This window comes from Ochotona princeps, chromosome 23, assembly GCF_030435755.1.
Source record: "Ochotona princeps isolate mOchPri1 chromosome 23, mOchPri1.hap1, whole genome shotgun sequence".
NCBI classification, from domain to species: Eukaryota; Metazoa; Chordata; class Mammalia; order Lagomorpha; family Ochotonidae; genus Ochotona; species Ochotona princeps.
Window position 1 is genome coordinate 31,301,817 of NC_080854.1, and position 15,670 is coordinate 31,317,486.

The 15,670-nt window shown below is 41.7% G+C and overlaps 1 protein-coding gene across 3 annotated transcripts in view; it reads left to right on the forward strand.

Moving 5' to 3' along the window:
- RETREG1 (reticulophagy regulator 1) overlaps positions 1-12,474 on the forward strand; it is a 100,542-nt gene extending 88,068 nt beyond the window's left edge. For all 3 annotated transcript variants that reach the window (XM_004583627.3, XM_012926571.3, XM_012926572.2), the window contains 6 exons: positions 4,052-4,178; positions 6,808-6,892; positions 9,134-9,271; positions 10,329-10,393; positions 10,604-10,730; positions 11,687-12,474. In XM_004583627.3, the coding sequence (XP_004583684.2) occupies positions 4,052-4,178; positions 6,808-6,892; positions 9,134-9,271; positions 10,329-10,393; positions 10,604-10,730; positions 11,687-12,183 (1,039 nt within the window). In that variant the 3' untranslated portion in view covers positions 12,184-12,474. The remainder of the gene's footprint in view (positions 1-4,051; positions 4,179-6,807; positions 6,893-9,133; positions 9,272-10,328; positions 10,394-10,603; positions 10,731-11,686) is intronic.
- Positions 12,475-15,670: the final 3,196 nt, after the last annotated feature.

Sequence of the window (15,670 nt, forward strand, 5' to 3'; positions counted from 1 at the left end):
TTTAAATATGTGCTGCTTCTGTCTGAAACAGGGAGTTAATACAGCTGTGGTTACTTCATTTTTTCCTTGGATAAACTCAATCATAAAAGACTTGCAGTCTTTGGTTAAGAACTTGCTAAGAACACTGAGTGTTTGGAAACCTTAGGTATATTTTGTTTCCCCTTACTTGGGGCTTACATTGCACATTGGTGAGTGCCAAGAGTGGTGGGAAGACAGCCAGACATCATGGGGAATATCTGGTTCCCAAGCCTCGTGTGGAATGCACGGGGAATTCTTTCCTTGGGTATGTGTTTTCCAAACTGGGCTGTCTAGGAAAACCTCGAATCTCCTATGGAGGAACTCCATGTTTGTCTGCATACACAGCGTGGCTTACATATTGGCCAACCTCCAAGCATGAAACTCGTATTCTACATGGTATTTGGATTCTTCACATGAGGTGTTCCGTTGTCCTGGCGAGAGCTCATCCCACTTGGTGCCGCGTCCATGTTGGCTAGTTTCACCTTATCCCTCTTGGATCTAGGAAGCAGAGCAGGGAGGGATGTGACCTGTTTCTTCATGATCTAACTTACAGTGCGGCGTCTTGCAAGGATGTCATTGAATTCTTTTAACTTTGGAGGAGAGCCCATGTTTTAAGGAAAACACAATGGTTTGAAATTAGGAGTCTGGGCCTTAGATTTTGGCTCTGTTCCAAACCAGCTGACGAAACTTGGTTACGTGTTCTGGGTGTACAAAATAAGGCAGTCTGAAAAATCGGCATCCAACGTCTCACATTGTTTCAAATTATTTAGCTTTGTGTGGCGTAAATTGAACTTTGGTGTTTCCAAAGGTAGAGTCAGTGGAGGGCCATTGAAGTGTGTGGTGCCCAGCCTGGTGGCCTAGCAGCTAAAGTCCTTGCCTTGAATGCGCCAGAATCCCATGTGGGCGCCAGTTCTAATCCCGACAGCTCCACTTCCCATCCAGCTCCCTGCTTGTGGCCTGGGAAAGCAGTCGAGGACGGCCCAAAGCCGTGGGACACTACACCCGCTTAGGAGACATAGAGGAAAGTTCCTGACTTCTAGCTTCAGACTGGATCAGCTCCAGCCATTGCGGTCACTTGGGGAGTGAATCATCGGACGGAAGATCTTCCTCTGTCTCTCCTCCTCTCTGTATATCTGACTTTGCAATAAAAATAAATGAACAAATCTTAAAAAATGTGTGCTATGACCCTCCTAAGTTATCTCTGCACAATTTCAAACTCCCCAAGAGCAACTCTTTTAGGTTTATGTCTCACTGAAAGAAGCATGGAGTGACGTGTCTTCCTCACCATGGTGGTCAGATATGTTCCCATTCAGTGTTCTTCAACATAAGCTGAACTTTTGAAAGATTTATTTATGTATTTATTTTAAAAGCAGAGCTACATAAAGAGACAAACAGACATACCCATGGGTAGACATCTTCTGTCTGCTAGTTCGCACCACCGATGACCATAACAGCCAGCGGGAGGCTAGGCTGAAGCCCAGAGCCAAGAGCTCCCTCCATATTTCCTGTAGGGTTGGCAGGAACCCCTGTTCTTGAACCATCTTCTGTTCCTTTCCAAGTCAGAGGAACTGGTGGCTGGATCAGAAGCAGAGCAGCCAGGACTCACTGTTGCGCGTGTGGGATGCTTGTGTCAGAGGTGGTGTCTTAGCCTGCTGTGCCACAACGCCGGTCCCTCAACATTTATTTTTATGTCATGCGCTTATTACATTTCCCAGGACTCATTTGTTCTGGGAATACTATTTCTATATTGGTAATTTTGATAGCCTCCTTTCCAATTTTAGGGTGTTTATTTACCAAAGTAGTAAAAAGAATGTTAGAAATATATGTCACCTCTGAGATGTGAATCCTAAAGGTAGTATTAGAACAAATTCCAGCATCTATGGAAAGCACCATTCCTTTAAAAAGTAATTTTCTGTGGCTCTAGCCAGCAGGAATTTAATATTTCAGAAGTAAACTGAGGGACGAGCTAGACACCTGAAAGTCCATTTTTAAAGATTTTATTATTATTATTGGAAAGGCAGACTTACAGAGAGATACACAGAGAAAGATCTTCCATCCACTGGCTCATTCCCCAAGTGGCTGCAATGGCTGGAGCTAAGCCAATCTGAAACCAGGAGCCAGGAATCTCCTCTGGGTCTCCCATGTGGATGCAGGGTCTCAAGGCTTTGGGCCATCCTCTGCTGCTTTTCTAGGCTATTCTCAGGGAACTGGCCCAGAAGTGGAGCAGCCGAGACAAGAACTGGTGCCCACATGGGATCCCAGGTGTGCAAGGCGAGGATTTTAGCCATTCAGCCATGTTGCCAGGCCCTGAGAGTCCATTTCTTAAGACAGGCAGGAAATCATTTAGGAAACGTCTATGGTCTGAAATAATGTGAGCCCAGACAGCTGGAAGCTCACTGGTACTCTGGCATTAGCTAGGCTCACAGAGCAAAGAGGATGGAAGAGTGGATTCATTATTTCTCTCCTTTTTTCAGTGATACTTTGCTCACGTAGACATGGATTAGAATTTATCTTGAAAAAAGGGAACGTTAAGGATGGACATTTGGTGCACTTGGGACACCTGCACCCCACATCAGCATGCCACTTTCAGCTTCCTCTTCCTGCCCAAGGTGCACTCTGGGAGATGGCAGGAGAGGCTGACAGAGTTTGGACTTTTGGTTTCAGCCCAGCCCCACTGTGGTGGTTCTGGGCATTGGGGGAACAAACCAGCAGATGGAAGATTCTCATGCATTCTCTCTCTTTCATCATGCACTCACTTCCCCCGCCCCGCCCTCTTCCCATCCACCCCTTTTCCACCCCTCTGCCTTTGAAGTAATTTTTCAAAAATTACTTTAATTTACAAACTGCCTTACAATGAGCGAAATTTTACAAGTAGTGAAATTATACTTGGATAACTTTTGTGTGGTTGAGCACATTGGGTCAAGGTAGTGGTGATTTTTCTTAGGGCTGCCAGAGTTGCATCCAGAGATCAGCTTCAGATGAAAGTCTTCAAAACACAGCTCAGATGCCACTTGACTAGTGACTCTTGTTTTACTAGTCAGTTTGCTGCTTGGTTTATGACCACAGCCAAAGCTCAGTAGCAGTGGTTTCTGCAGGGTGGGCACTAATTATCTCTTGCATGTATCAATCTGAAAGCCTTAGTATTAATAGTGTGTTTGAAGTGTAGTATATTTTATGACTAAGGATTGCAAGAGTAGCAGTGTTTAAGCTTGATGTCTGTGTAATTTTAGGCAAAAATGTGCTTGCTGGCATGTTCTTTTTGGAGTAGTTTTTCTTGTTCATAATGAAGTTCCTGCGGGAAAATGAGAGGACACAGCACCTTGTCTGGCCTAGGCATCCCATCAAGCACTTTCCATATGATGGCTGGAAAAGATACTCTAGGAAATAGTTTTTCTTGTGAGAACTGGTTGAGTTTAACCATTTTTTTTTTTTGTAGAATTGACCAACCATTCTTTTAATGAGAAACCCATGGTTTGTGTTTATGATGAGGCTTAGTGTCATTGTTTTTTAAAAAGCACTGTAGCTTCCTACTTCTTAAGGCTTAGCAGGTTTGTAACAGGTCCTGCCAGCCCTGTAATAGCAGGTCTGCCTTCCAGGTTTGTGCTGTCCCACCTCGCTGCCCCTGAGGCTTCAGCAGGACCAAGCTTTCGGCCACTTCCTGCTTCAGTCTCTGCATTTGTTAACTTTGTTCTATCTGGAACCCTCATGCCAAACTGCTCTTTCATTCCAGACCTGAGCTTTAAAAATAGAAAAAAGAAATGATTTCTTCAAGAAGAGGTTCCCTGATGCTTCCACTCTTGCTTCTCCCTGAGGGTTTCCTTTAGAATTGGATCATTCGTCATGTATCTAGTCATTTCTCTTGGCACTGCAGCTTCCTGAGACAGTGTGTGCATGGCTGGTTCACCTCTGCAATCACAGGCTTGTCCTGAGAGAGTGACCAGCTGTGCATGCTCAACAAATAGTTGCTGAAGTCACAGATGAACCACCTAAAGTTGTTACTGATTTTTTCTCTCCCTTTCCCCCCTCGTTTCAGCTGGGAGGTTGTTAATTCTAAACCAGATGAAAGACCCAGGCTCAGCCACTGTATTGCAGAATCATGGATGAATTTCAGCATATTTCTTCAGGAAATGTCTCTTTTTAAACAACAAAGTCCTGGCAAGGTAAGTTTTCCAGTATTTTTGTCCTTGGAAATGAAAGAATGCTTTCATCATCTTGCAAGAGTTCTCAAATTCTGAGGATAATGTACTAGAAATATTGGCAATAAAAGCTGTCAGCAAGGTTCAAAAAACATTTGTCAGCTCCAGAAAAAAAAGAGACTCACTTTCACATTTTGAAATTGAATTGGCTTTATGTTTCATTTGTGTTTATCTAACTCTTTCACTAGAATGAGCAGTGATCGGTGTTATCAGTCAAACAAAAAATGACTTTAAGAATTTCATCTAAGGCATTTGGTCTGGTTCTGGAATCAGTGATGAAAAAACGTAGAGTCCACCGACTGTGCTTTCAGGGATAAATGAATCTTGCTTTTAATACAGAAAGTGGAGATTTTATTTAAGGAAGAAAACTTTGGGCAAAAACATTCACCATGATTATTAAATGGGATGGGTATTTTTCTAACTAAGATAAAACTCTGTAAGGTGGGTAGCCTGAAGTGGTTGGAAAGGATGACAAGGAGTGCATGTGTTTACACTGTGGCCAGCGGCTTGCCAGCCTGGGTGGGTGCAGAACCGTCAACAGGCCTGGTCAGTTCCATCTTGCCATCAAGTTCCTAAGGAGGGCAGCATTTAAGATCCCTCTCATTGTACCATTTATGGGCAGTCATATAAATCGTATTAAATAGAAATCTGCTTGATGGTATTTTAGCATGTTAGTGTCAATGTTGGATGGATTTTTTTTAATCACTGGAGGAAAATTTTAGAGTGGATATCCATGTAGGGACATGATGTTATTTTGATACCTGTTGTACTGAAATCATGAAAGATATTTTTTGGAAGGTTCAAAGCTTCAGATTTCTGCCCTGGATCACGTTAATGTGTCCTGTCAATTAGCTTAACATAATGATATTACCAATTGAGGGCTGCGCTGGTTAGCTTTTCATCCCTGTAATGGAATGCCTGGCACAGGATGCTTAGGAAGGAAAGAGGTTTATTCTGACTCTCAGTTTTGTGGGTTTTCAGCCTGAGACGGTCTCACCAACGGGTGACCCATGGGTGCGGCCAGCTGGTAGGGCCTGAGGACGGCAGTGGCAGTGCGTCTCTGTAGCAACCATGATGCGCTGGTGCAGAAGTAGACTGGCAGCATTCTCCTGAGATCGGCCTTCGGAGGGCTTGCCCCACCCGGCCCTGGGACCGCCTACCAGGCCCTCCTCATAGACACTGAAATTGGATTAAGCTCCACCTCCTAAAGTCAACCTGTGATTTGGGGATCTAAATATGTGCATAGGGACATAATTCAAATATCGTGTTCAGACAGCAAGGAGATAAGAGATCCATGTGCATAGCTGAATTCTGCATGTAGTGATTAAAAAAATTACTTGTTTGAAAGTCAGAGTTACAGAGGGACAGAGAGAGAGAAAGAGAAAGCTTTTCCATTTGCTGGTTCGTTCCTCAAATGGCCACAATAGACAGGATTGGGCCAGGCCAAAGCCATGAGCCACAAGCTTCTTCCAGGTCTCCCACATGGGTCACAGGGGCCCGAGAACTTGGGCCAGCTTCTGCTGCTTTTCCCAGGCAAATAGCAGGGAGCGGGATTGAAAGTGGAGCAGCCAGGAAGCCAGGGCATGAGCCAGCACCCACATGGAATGCCTGCATTGCAGGTGTCAGCTTTATTCACTACGCACAGTTCTGGCCCCAAAGTCGTGACATTTTTATTGGCTTTTTGTTCCTTTCACTCTTAGGGCCTTTGCTTTTCAATTTCCTTTCTGGACTCCAGTTTCTTCTAAGAGCTCTTATGATTACACAAAGAGCTCTTATTTTTGTTTCACAAGTCCATGGTCTACTTTTGACTAGCTGATTCATTAACCCTGCGCCAAAGAGCAAAAAATCAGCCTGAAATTCATTTCAACTTGCTCGCTCTCAATCAGTTGTTAATCAGAGGTGTATATTCCTTCTTTATGCGTCTTTCAATGGATTTTCTTTGCTCTTTTCTCAGTTTAAAACAATACAATCATTTAAAGCCAAAATTAAAAAAAAAGATTTAAGACTACAGGGTAGAAGTCAGATGAATGCTTTATAAGGAAAAATTTTGTCTTAGCATTTCTAATGGGAATTAGGGAGGTTTTCAGTGGACTGTTTTTAAACTTTATTAAAAGCAGATTTTTTTTTTTTTTTTTGCAACCGGCAGAGAGAAGGAAAAGAATCCGTTTGCACCAGAGGAGTTTTATTTCCTTTGCCTCTGGTTTGCAGGAGACCCAGAAGGGAGGTCAGTTTGAGGCTTGTGTACAATTAGGAAGGAGGCTGCTTCTGGCCTTAGGTTTAATTGAACAACATAACAGTTATCATATTAGATTCTTATAGAAGTCTCCAATTTCTGTAACACTGGACCCAGCAGCCGTGATTCTCAGCATCAGAAATTGGCTTCCGCGCTTTCCAAAGGATTATTACTAAACACTGAAGTGGACCAACGCTAGTTGAACGCAGTCGTCAATAGTTAACCCTACATAGAAACGACCTGTTGGAAAAACATTCGACATAATCTGATAGGTCACATTATAGATACATAATTGTGTGTATATGCTAAAGTGTCTTGGTGTTATTCATAACTGTTCTGTGCTATTTCTGTTATTTCTAGTTTTGTCTCCTGGTCTGCAGTATATGCACATTTTTTACGATCTTGGGAAGTTACATTCCTGGGGTTATACTCAGCTACCTACTGTGTAAGTATAGTGGAACTCTTGGCTCATTTGTGTAATGCCTATGATATCATTTAGTGGTCACCAGGCCATTGTTTTGAAGATGGATGAGTTCTTATAATGACTCTAATCTCCTACTGTACAATGATTCTCCTTTTAGAAATATATTTATATTTTAAAATGTGAAGAACAGCTGTGAAAGGCAGGATTAGAAATAATTTTATTTTATAGCAATAAAACTATAAATATTTACTTCACTCTTTGCAATTGCACCAACATTTTTACCTTTGTACATGTTCTTTGACTCAAAGATTAATTAAAAACAAATTAAATTATCAGTGCACCTCCACCAGAATTGCTGAACTTCAAACAGGTTGACCCTATCAGGTATTAGGAAGGACATGCAGGAAGTGGAATTCTCACACACTGTTGGGGCGTAGATAAGATTCTTGCACTCATGTTGGCAATTCCTTAAAAACAATACAATCCAGCCATCCCACAGCTAGATGTTGATCCAAGAAAAATGGAAGATTCAAATATTAGTAAGCTTTTTGTTACTTTAAAAATGTACCTTAAGGAGGATAACTTAAAAATTGAAGATGTTTATTTTGAGCCATAATTTTGAAAGTTTAGCTCTAAGATCAATCAGGCCCCAGCAATAGTGTTCTTCCTGGTAGAGCCCCACAGTGGCATAGGGTTCCCATGGCAAGAGACAGGGAATGTGTGTGTCTCTCTGTGTCTCTGTCTCTGTCCTCATGAAGCCACAAGGTTGCAAGCATGGGGACTCTAGCCTAGTGACCTAATCCAAGCGAAGCACCCTAATTGGGTGAATTAAGGGCTCACACTCTCCAGTAACAATTTATACACACAAAGACTTGCTCATTGCAGGTTTCTTTGCAGCAGCCAAAATCAGAGGACAATCCATATGTCTGTTGAGTGATGTATGAACAAACTATGGTGTATTCCCACAATGGGTTACAGCTGGGGCTTAAAGTTACTCATGTACTTCTTTCTTTTTTTTTTTTTAAGATTTATTTTATTTTTATTACAAAGTCAGATATACTGAGAGGAGGAGAGATAGAGAGGAAGTGGAACTGCCGGGATTAGAACCAGCGGCCATATGGGATCAAGGCGAGGACCTTAGCCACTAGGCCACGCTGCCGAGCCCTCATGTACTTATTTCATAGCCATCGCTGTGTATGTCAAGGCAGCTCTACTGATGCCTCTCAAGATAATTAGGCTGAGGGGAAGATGCCAGATAAGAGTATAATCTGTATAATCCTTTATATATATTTCTAAAGCAGTCAAATTAATTTCTGTTGACAGAGCTGATCAGTGGGTACCTAGGGATGAGGTGTGAGGTGGGATAGAGAGGCAGGAGACAGGAGGGAGAGATGAATGAAGACAGGAGGAAACCTCTGGGCTGCTAGAAAGTTTCTTGGGTGAATGCATGTGTTGAAACTCACCAGTTTATCCACTTTAAATATATGCAATTTATTGTCTGCCAGTCATAATTTTCAAGTGCTGTTTAAAAAGTACACATTTTCTGCTACTGAAAGAGATGAAGATCTGGACCACGTGGCAAATACTCTCCTGTAACTTTCATGTTTTGTTCATTTTTTAATACTGGCTTTTAAAATCTTAGTTCCTCAGCCTCTAAAAATATGTGAGTTTCCAATTCTTGTTTGACATTTCCTAACAACAACATATAAGTAACAACACAGTAGTTTCAGTGCAGCAATCTTCATTTCTTTTTGTATTTCTAATGTAAAACATAAAGGAAAACAGTCAGGACCCCAACCCCTTCTGCAGAGTAGAACACATGTAGCATCGCCTTCTGGTCTACCTTGTTTAGGAGGCCCTGGAGAAAAGGTATTGGGGAAGGGGAGGGTGTTAAACAGATTGTATTCACCACACTTACAGTTCACACTAACCAGAAGAGAGAAAGTTATTGTCCAAATATTTCTGATGACATGCTAATCAATAGTATCTTTCCCATGGTAAAATCGGCATTTAGTAAATAGAGTTGAGGTTTTGACCTAGAACTATTATCTGAGTGAACATAATTTTTCTGCAGATTTTGAGGTTAACAGGGAATTGATCTAATTGCAGGTCTGAAAGTGACACTGAGCCCTCGGTGAGTGTGTGGTAGAAAAGCTTTGATTACACTTCTGAAATCCCATCTTCTGAAAGCCCATGCGGAGACAGCCTGAGACGTAGCATTTTGAAGAGGGCGTTTTACTTACACTTCTTCTTTTTTTTCAGTGTTGTGCGCGTTCTTGTGTCCGTTATTTAAGTGTAATGATATTGGACAAAAAATATACAGCAAAATCAAGTCCACTTTGCTAAAGTTAGATTTCGGAATTGGAGAATATATTAATCAGAAGAAACGTGAGCGATTTGGTAGGTAAAGTCTTAATTTCAGGTTCCATGCCTGAAAGGAGGCATTAGGAGTCTATTATCATATTTAATTATCTTTATTAGTAGTGGTCTATTTATTATGAAATCATCTTCAACGCAATTCAGAGGCTAAACATTTGTCATAGAGGCTAGTCTCCTGAAGTAACACACACCTAGCCTTTTCCTAGTTGAAGGCTGTTGTTTTTTTCTCTTAAAAATATAGTTACATAGAAAGGCTTTTTAAAAAAAAATTTTTTTTCTATACCTGAAAGCATTAGAGAGAGATCTTCCATGCACTGGTTCACCCCCTGGATGGCACAAGGGAGCCAGGAGCTTCATCTAAGTCTCCCACATGGGTGCAGACGCCCAAACCTTGAGGCACCTTTGGCCACTTTGCCAGGCATGAGCAGGGAGCTGGATCAGAAGTGGAGCGGCTGGGATTTGAACCGGTGCCCATATGGGATTTATCTGCTTTACCTCCTGTACTTCAAAACTGGCTTCATAAATTAGATTTTTCGTATGGATTGTCAGGGGAGAGAAAACAAATGTTAACATCTCTGTATTCTGCTCTTTATTATTTATTGGACCTTTATTAAAAAAGGCAGGGCTAAGAGTTTGGGAGCCACATAGAAGGAACTGAAGGAAAAGGGACGTGAAAGAAAGCAGGAGACTCTAACACGTTTACTTGTTCAGGGGGCCTCTGCTTGGATGAAGTCTCCAACTATGGCCTGCATCAGAACCTCCTGGCGAGCTTACAGGGCCGAGCTGTGTGCACCTCGTCGGGAGTGTCTGTTTAGGATGCAACCTCTGCCATGTGCTCTCCTGGAAAGTCCCCAGGGATGAGAAAACTGCAGCTCACACACTGGGAGAATCACTTGCCTGGGATGTTTTCTTTGTAAAGGAGACATTTTGTGAAGCCTGAAACTTGTTAGGACTTAAAAAAAAAAATTAATTGTGTAAGGGTATAAAAAAATGAAGCATTAGAAATATGTAATAAAATAATACATTGTGCCTACGTTGGCCAGGAAATTGAAAACCTCTTTTTTTTTTCTCTCAACAGAAGCAGATAAAGAAAAAAGTCACAAAGATGACAGTGAATTAGACTTTTCAGCTCTCTGTCCTAAGGTATTTTTTAAATTTCAATGTGTTTGTGTGTGGTTTGACCACCATTTGGACCATAGCTCAATGATTTTCCTAATGGAGTCCTCCTATTTTGCAAGCTAATGGAACAGTTTCAAAAGGGAATACTCATTTGGTTTCCACTGTCCTGACATTCTGGAGGTTTTCTGAGAATTTTCCAGTTTACAACGTGCCATGGTGTTTTTATTAACCCAGATTAGCCTCACGGTTGCTGCCAAAGAGTTATCCGTGTCTGACACAGACGTCTCAGAGGTGTCCTGGACCGACAATGGGACCTTCAACCTCTCAGAAGGCTGTACTCCACAGACAGACACTTCGGAGGGTATGCCGTTACTCCTGAACACTCTTTATTTCTGTCATGTTACAATGAATAGGTACAGAAAATGGATAGATTGAATAGATACAGAAAATGTGGTATATCTGCATCGGGGAATAAATTACTTAGCTGTAAGAATAAATGAGGGCCCAATATTTTCTGCAACCTGGGCAAGCCCTGAAGACACTGCTTAGGGAAAGAAGTCAGACACAGAAGTCCACTTAGTGTACAATTCTATTTATATGAAAGGTTGGCACAGGCAAGTCCAAATCTAGGGAGAGTCCGTTAGTGGCTCCTGAGATAGGGTTCAGGGAGAATGCTCAGTGAGTGTTGGCACAAGCTTCTTTTGCGATGATGGCATGTTTTAGATCTAGATGGTTCTGCATCATTGTGAATGTGTATGTATATATTTAAAAAAACCCATTGGATCGTACATTGTTAAACTGTGAATCTTACATATGTGGTTTATATCACAAAAGCTGTTTTTTTTTAAGTATGAGAAACAGCTCTGCATCAATTCCAGATTTTCTCTTATTTAGAAGACAGAAAAATTGAAAATTAAATTTCTTTTGAAATGTCTGGCAGCTGTATTTATTGCAAGGATGGGAGGAGCAAAGGAAGCGGCCACTACCAGCCACTCAGACCTGGTTCTTGTGCAAAGGGACTAAAGCACTTGTCTTCAGAGTTAAAAAGGCTTGTTTTTCATAATGAAGTTAAATCGTGTTTCACATAGGGAGGCACGGTGGTCTGTCCCAGTGCAGATTCCACCTGTCACCCGCACAGGAGAGTACGCGGGCAGTCACTTCACTGTTGTTAGTCTCCGTGGATTCAGTCATCTCAGCCTAGACTGCTGGGTGAATGCCAAGGTTGACTAGAGGGTTCAGAATAAAATCAGATGTCTTGCAGACAACTTTGGTTTCAACTTTTTGGTGTGCTTAAGCAGCGACTTTTGTGTTTCACAGATCTGGACCGACCTAGCGAGGAGGTGTTCTCCCGAGATCTGTCAGATTTTCCATCTCTGGAAAATGGCACCGGAACCAATGATGAAGACGAATTAAGCCTTGGTTTGCCCACTGAGCTCAAGAGGAAAAAGGAACAGCTGGCCGGTGGTCACGCACAAGGCAAAGAAAGGCAGTCAGCGGCTGGTCTCACCCTCCCACTGAACCAGGACCAGACCTTCCAGTTGATGAGCAACCTGGCCGGGGACGTCATCACAGCTGCCGTGACTGCTGCCATCAAAAGCCAGCTGGAAGGTGCCGCCCAGCAGGCACTTTGTCAGGCTGCAACCAGCACGGCCGAGGACACAGACACCGAGGACGGTGATGACTTTGAGTTGCTGGACCAGTCAGAGCTGGATCAAATTGAGAGTGAATTGGGACTCACACAAGACCAGGAGGCAGAAACACAGCAAAACAAGAAGTCTTCCGGCTTCCTTTCCAATCTGCTTGGAGGCCATTAACGTGGGGATCAGCCTGCACCAGAGCACAGCTAAACCACCAAACAAAAAAGGTTAAACATGCAAAAAAAAAATTTGTTTTGAACTGTAAGCTTTATGACTAGATTTGTTTGTTTTATTTTCCCTTCTGCAGTGACATTATTGGATATATATCAGCTGACACTGATAGACTGATACTTCTGATAGTTATTTTTATGTAATAAGCATGGAAATGAACTTTATATATGTATCTTACTGTGTTGTCAGAGATGAATATTAGGGACTGTTTTTAAATAAAAAGGAAAAATCCCAAAACTACCAAATTATTAAGAACCCCCATAAGTTTTTACTTTTGCTCTCTAATTTTTCAAGCATGCAAGGACAGTTTATTGTAAATTATTGAAAAATATTAATAATTGATTTTGAGTATGTACTGTATCAGCTCCCTTATTCCCAATACTTTGGGGGGGGGGGACAAACAATAGAGTTTTGATGTAAACAGATGGAAATTACCCTGCTATCTTTCACTGGGGGCTTGGGAAATACCACCAAAATCCATTTCTTAAGAAAGCTGTTACCAACATGTTTCAGTACTCTGCACAGGCTGAAATATTTCCATGTTATTTGTGCCCTTGAAGAATCCAGCTTACTGGGGAAGTGGCACGTTCCACTCAGCTGCCATCTTCTGCAGGGGGTGCCACATAAACAGGTTCAGCTGTCCCATTGTTCATTTGTCCTGTTTGTAACAGGGATAATCAAAGTGCGAGTGTATTCTGTCCGTCAGACCTAAGTTAAACCCTCTTACCTTTAGAGTTTATCGTGGGAGAAGCCTCCTACAGTTGAGAGGCCAGTTCTTGATATGTTCTACAGGAGATGTCTTCAGCAGTAAGGAAATAGTAACCCTTACTCTGTATAGAAAGGAACTTCTTGGCTTAAAGTGTAGTTATTTGCAACTCAAGTCTGAACATGTCATCTGTTAGTTATTGGAAAGCGGCAATGTAGTTTTCCTTTATTTGAAACATTTACAGATCACCTTTAAATAGCCAAATTTGACTGAAAGGTTTTTAACAAAGGACTAAAGAGCAGAAAGCAAGCTAGTTTTTGTCTTGTTTTGTGATATAAACCGTTACACTGTCGAGGGACCATGTCAGCCACCAGCAAACATCTCTAATTCGTCAGTGACAGCTGCCATTTCTTTGGACGTATACAGACATCTGAGACCCTCAGGAAGGAGGGATAACCCAAGGATACAGGAAAACTGTTTCCCTTCCTCTCGTTTTAGTTATCCCTTTTTAAAATCATTTCTAAAGATTCATAATGATCATCTGAAAGTTTAATGTGGCATCTCTTATTTATTTTTTCTTTCTGAGGTATTACACTATCTCGACTGCATGTTGCCAAATGTTGAGAGGAGACACATCACTGCAGACGTGGGCACTTGCTTTCTGTGCTGGCCAGTGCTTCGATGTCGGGAGTGCCTCGTTGTGGTGTTTGCTGTTCTTCACTAACTAGAGTCTGTGCCTTCAGTATCTTGCCCATTTTGGCACCAGTGGGAACTCGGTGTTAAAAAAAATCTCTCAACTGTGTGGTTCCAGATGAATACATCTGAATTTCCATAACAGTTTCTGGATATGAAGAAAATTACAGCCAGTTATTTATAAAATGGTCGTTATCAGAATTCTTTTTTTTAATGTGGATGTTTCTTCATTAAAATATATTCTTGGTCATCATGTCAAAATTTGTGAAGGTTATTTCAGCTTTTCCATTGCAGAGAAAAGAAGATGAAAGTAATTAAAGAGTATAAGTCACTCAGCAGGTTTGCCAGAAGGTATACTAACGGGCTGGTAATGTGTGGTGGTTTGAACAGTACATCTAAAATAACAAACTATAAGTGAAAAAGGTATTTGGGAAGGGAAATATTGGCAGGGTAGGAGAAAATGTGTTGTCAGCACCATGGGTGGAATGTATCACCTCTTGGCCAACAGCAACATCGCACCTATAAAGATGTGTGTTAATATTATTTATATACGAGGAAGTGGTTACAGATTCACGTACTAATATATTAATAGTCTTCTCAAAACTTGTAATTCAAAAGAGGATGTTTAGATTGTGCGTGTGTGTGTTGTGTGGGGACAATTTTTGCTCATGTTCTGTGGAATGTGCTTAGTGAAGATATGCCATGGGAGTAGGTTACACAAATCACCGATATTGATAGTAACCATCTCCACGGTGCCCATGGTACCCACGGTGTTCACAGTGCCCGTGGCATTTACGGTGCCCATGGTGCTCAAGGGGCCCCACAGTGCCCACAGCGCTCCAGAGGCTGAAATTGGCTTTGAAAGTCAGTCCAGGCTTCTTGGCTATGCTTGTTCTGAAACACTTTGGCATTTATTCTCACCCTAAAACTATCCAAAAGTGATTCTTAAAATACTATTTCCACCCCCCACCCCACAGTTCCGTAGGCTATCGGGGAAACACACTGTTTTTTTGTAACTTTCTCCCATTTAATAACTGGTAACTACCAGTGTTCTACTCACTTTAGGCTTGAAGGAAATCCACATTTGTTTGAGAGCGATTTTAAAATTTATACTTTCTGTTCACAGTCTATTTCTTTACATTGTTCCAGCTGTGTTAATTACAAGACAGGAAATTACTCTGAAAATCCTTCCTGAGCTGCTGATGTCACAAATCATTTACATCACGTAAAGTCAGATGTCTCAGAACTATATATTTGTGCATCTTTCCTCCGTGTCTAGCACAGCATTTATTTTCGGAAAGATTTTTGCAAGTGTGGCTTATGGTTTGTGGCTCTGTGATATGACGGCATAGCCCATAGTTCCGTGCTCACAGCCTTAGGGTCCTGAAACGTAAAGGAAGGGAGTAAATTCTTCACACGCTGAATGAATAAAAAGTATCTGAAACACCTTCGGAGGAAAAAAAACACTATATTTGGCGAAGATACTGCTATTTTTCCTTTGCTACAGCGAAGCCATTATCGTAAACACTGAACAAAGGCAGTCAAGAAAGCAAGCCCTGTAAGACCCTTCTAATAGATCTGACACTATATAGGCCTCATAATTCAATACACAATTGTGGAATAAATGGATGGAAAAGGTCGCAAAAATACTTATCCTTTTGACTCCGTGGATCACGTGTAAGGGTCTGGTCCAGCCATTTTTAAGGTTCTAATATGTATCAGCTGTGACACTTGGACGAAGTTCCTCAAGACCCCTCTATCTGTTTCCCCCTCTACCAAATAGATACAACCGACTCACAGAATGCTGCAGAAATCCAGCCTACTGCTGTTTCTGTACTGGCTACAAAGAATTTTTTTTTACATTTTTAATGTCTGAAAAAAATCAGAAGACTCTTGTAATGTGCAAAACTCCTATGAAATTACAATTTCTGCATCCCTAAAGTGTAACTGAAACAGTCCTGCTCATTCAGTTTGCGTTCCCTGTGGTTCTTCAAGGTCACGTTGAAGAGTGGTGACAGAGGCCCTCAGAGTCTG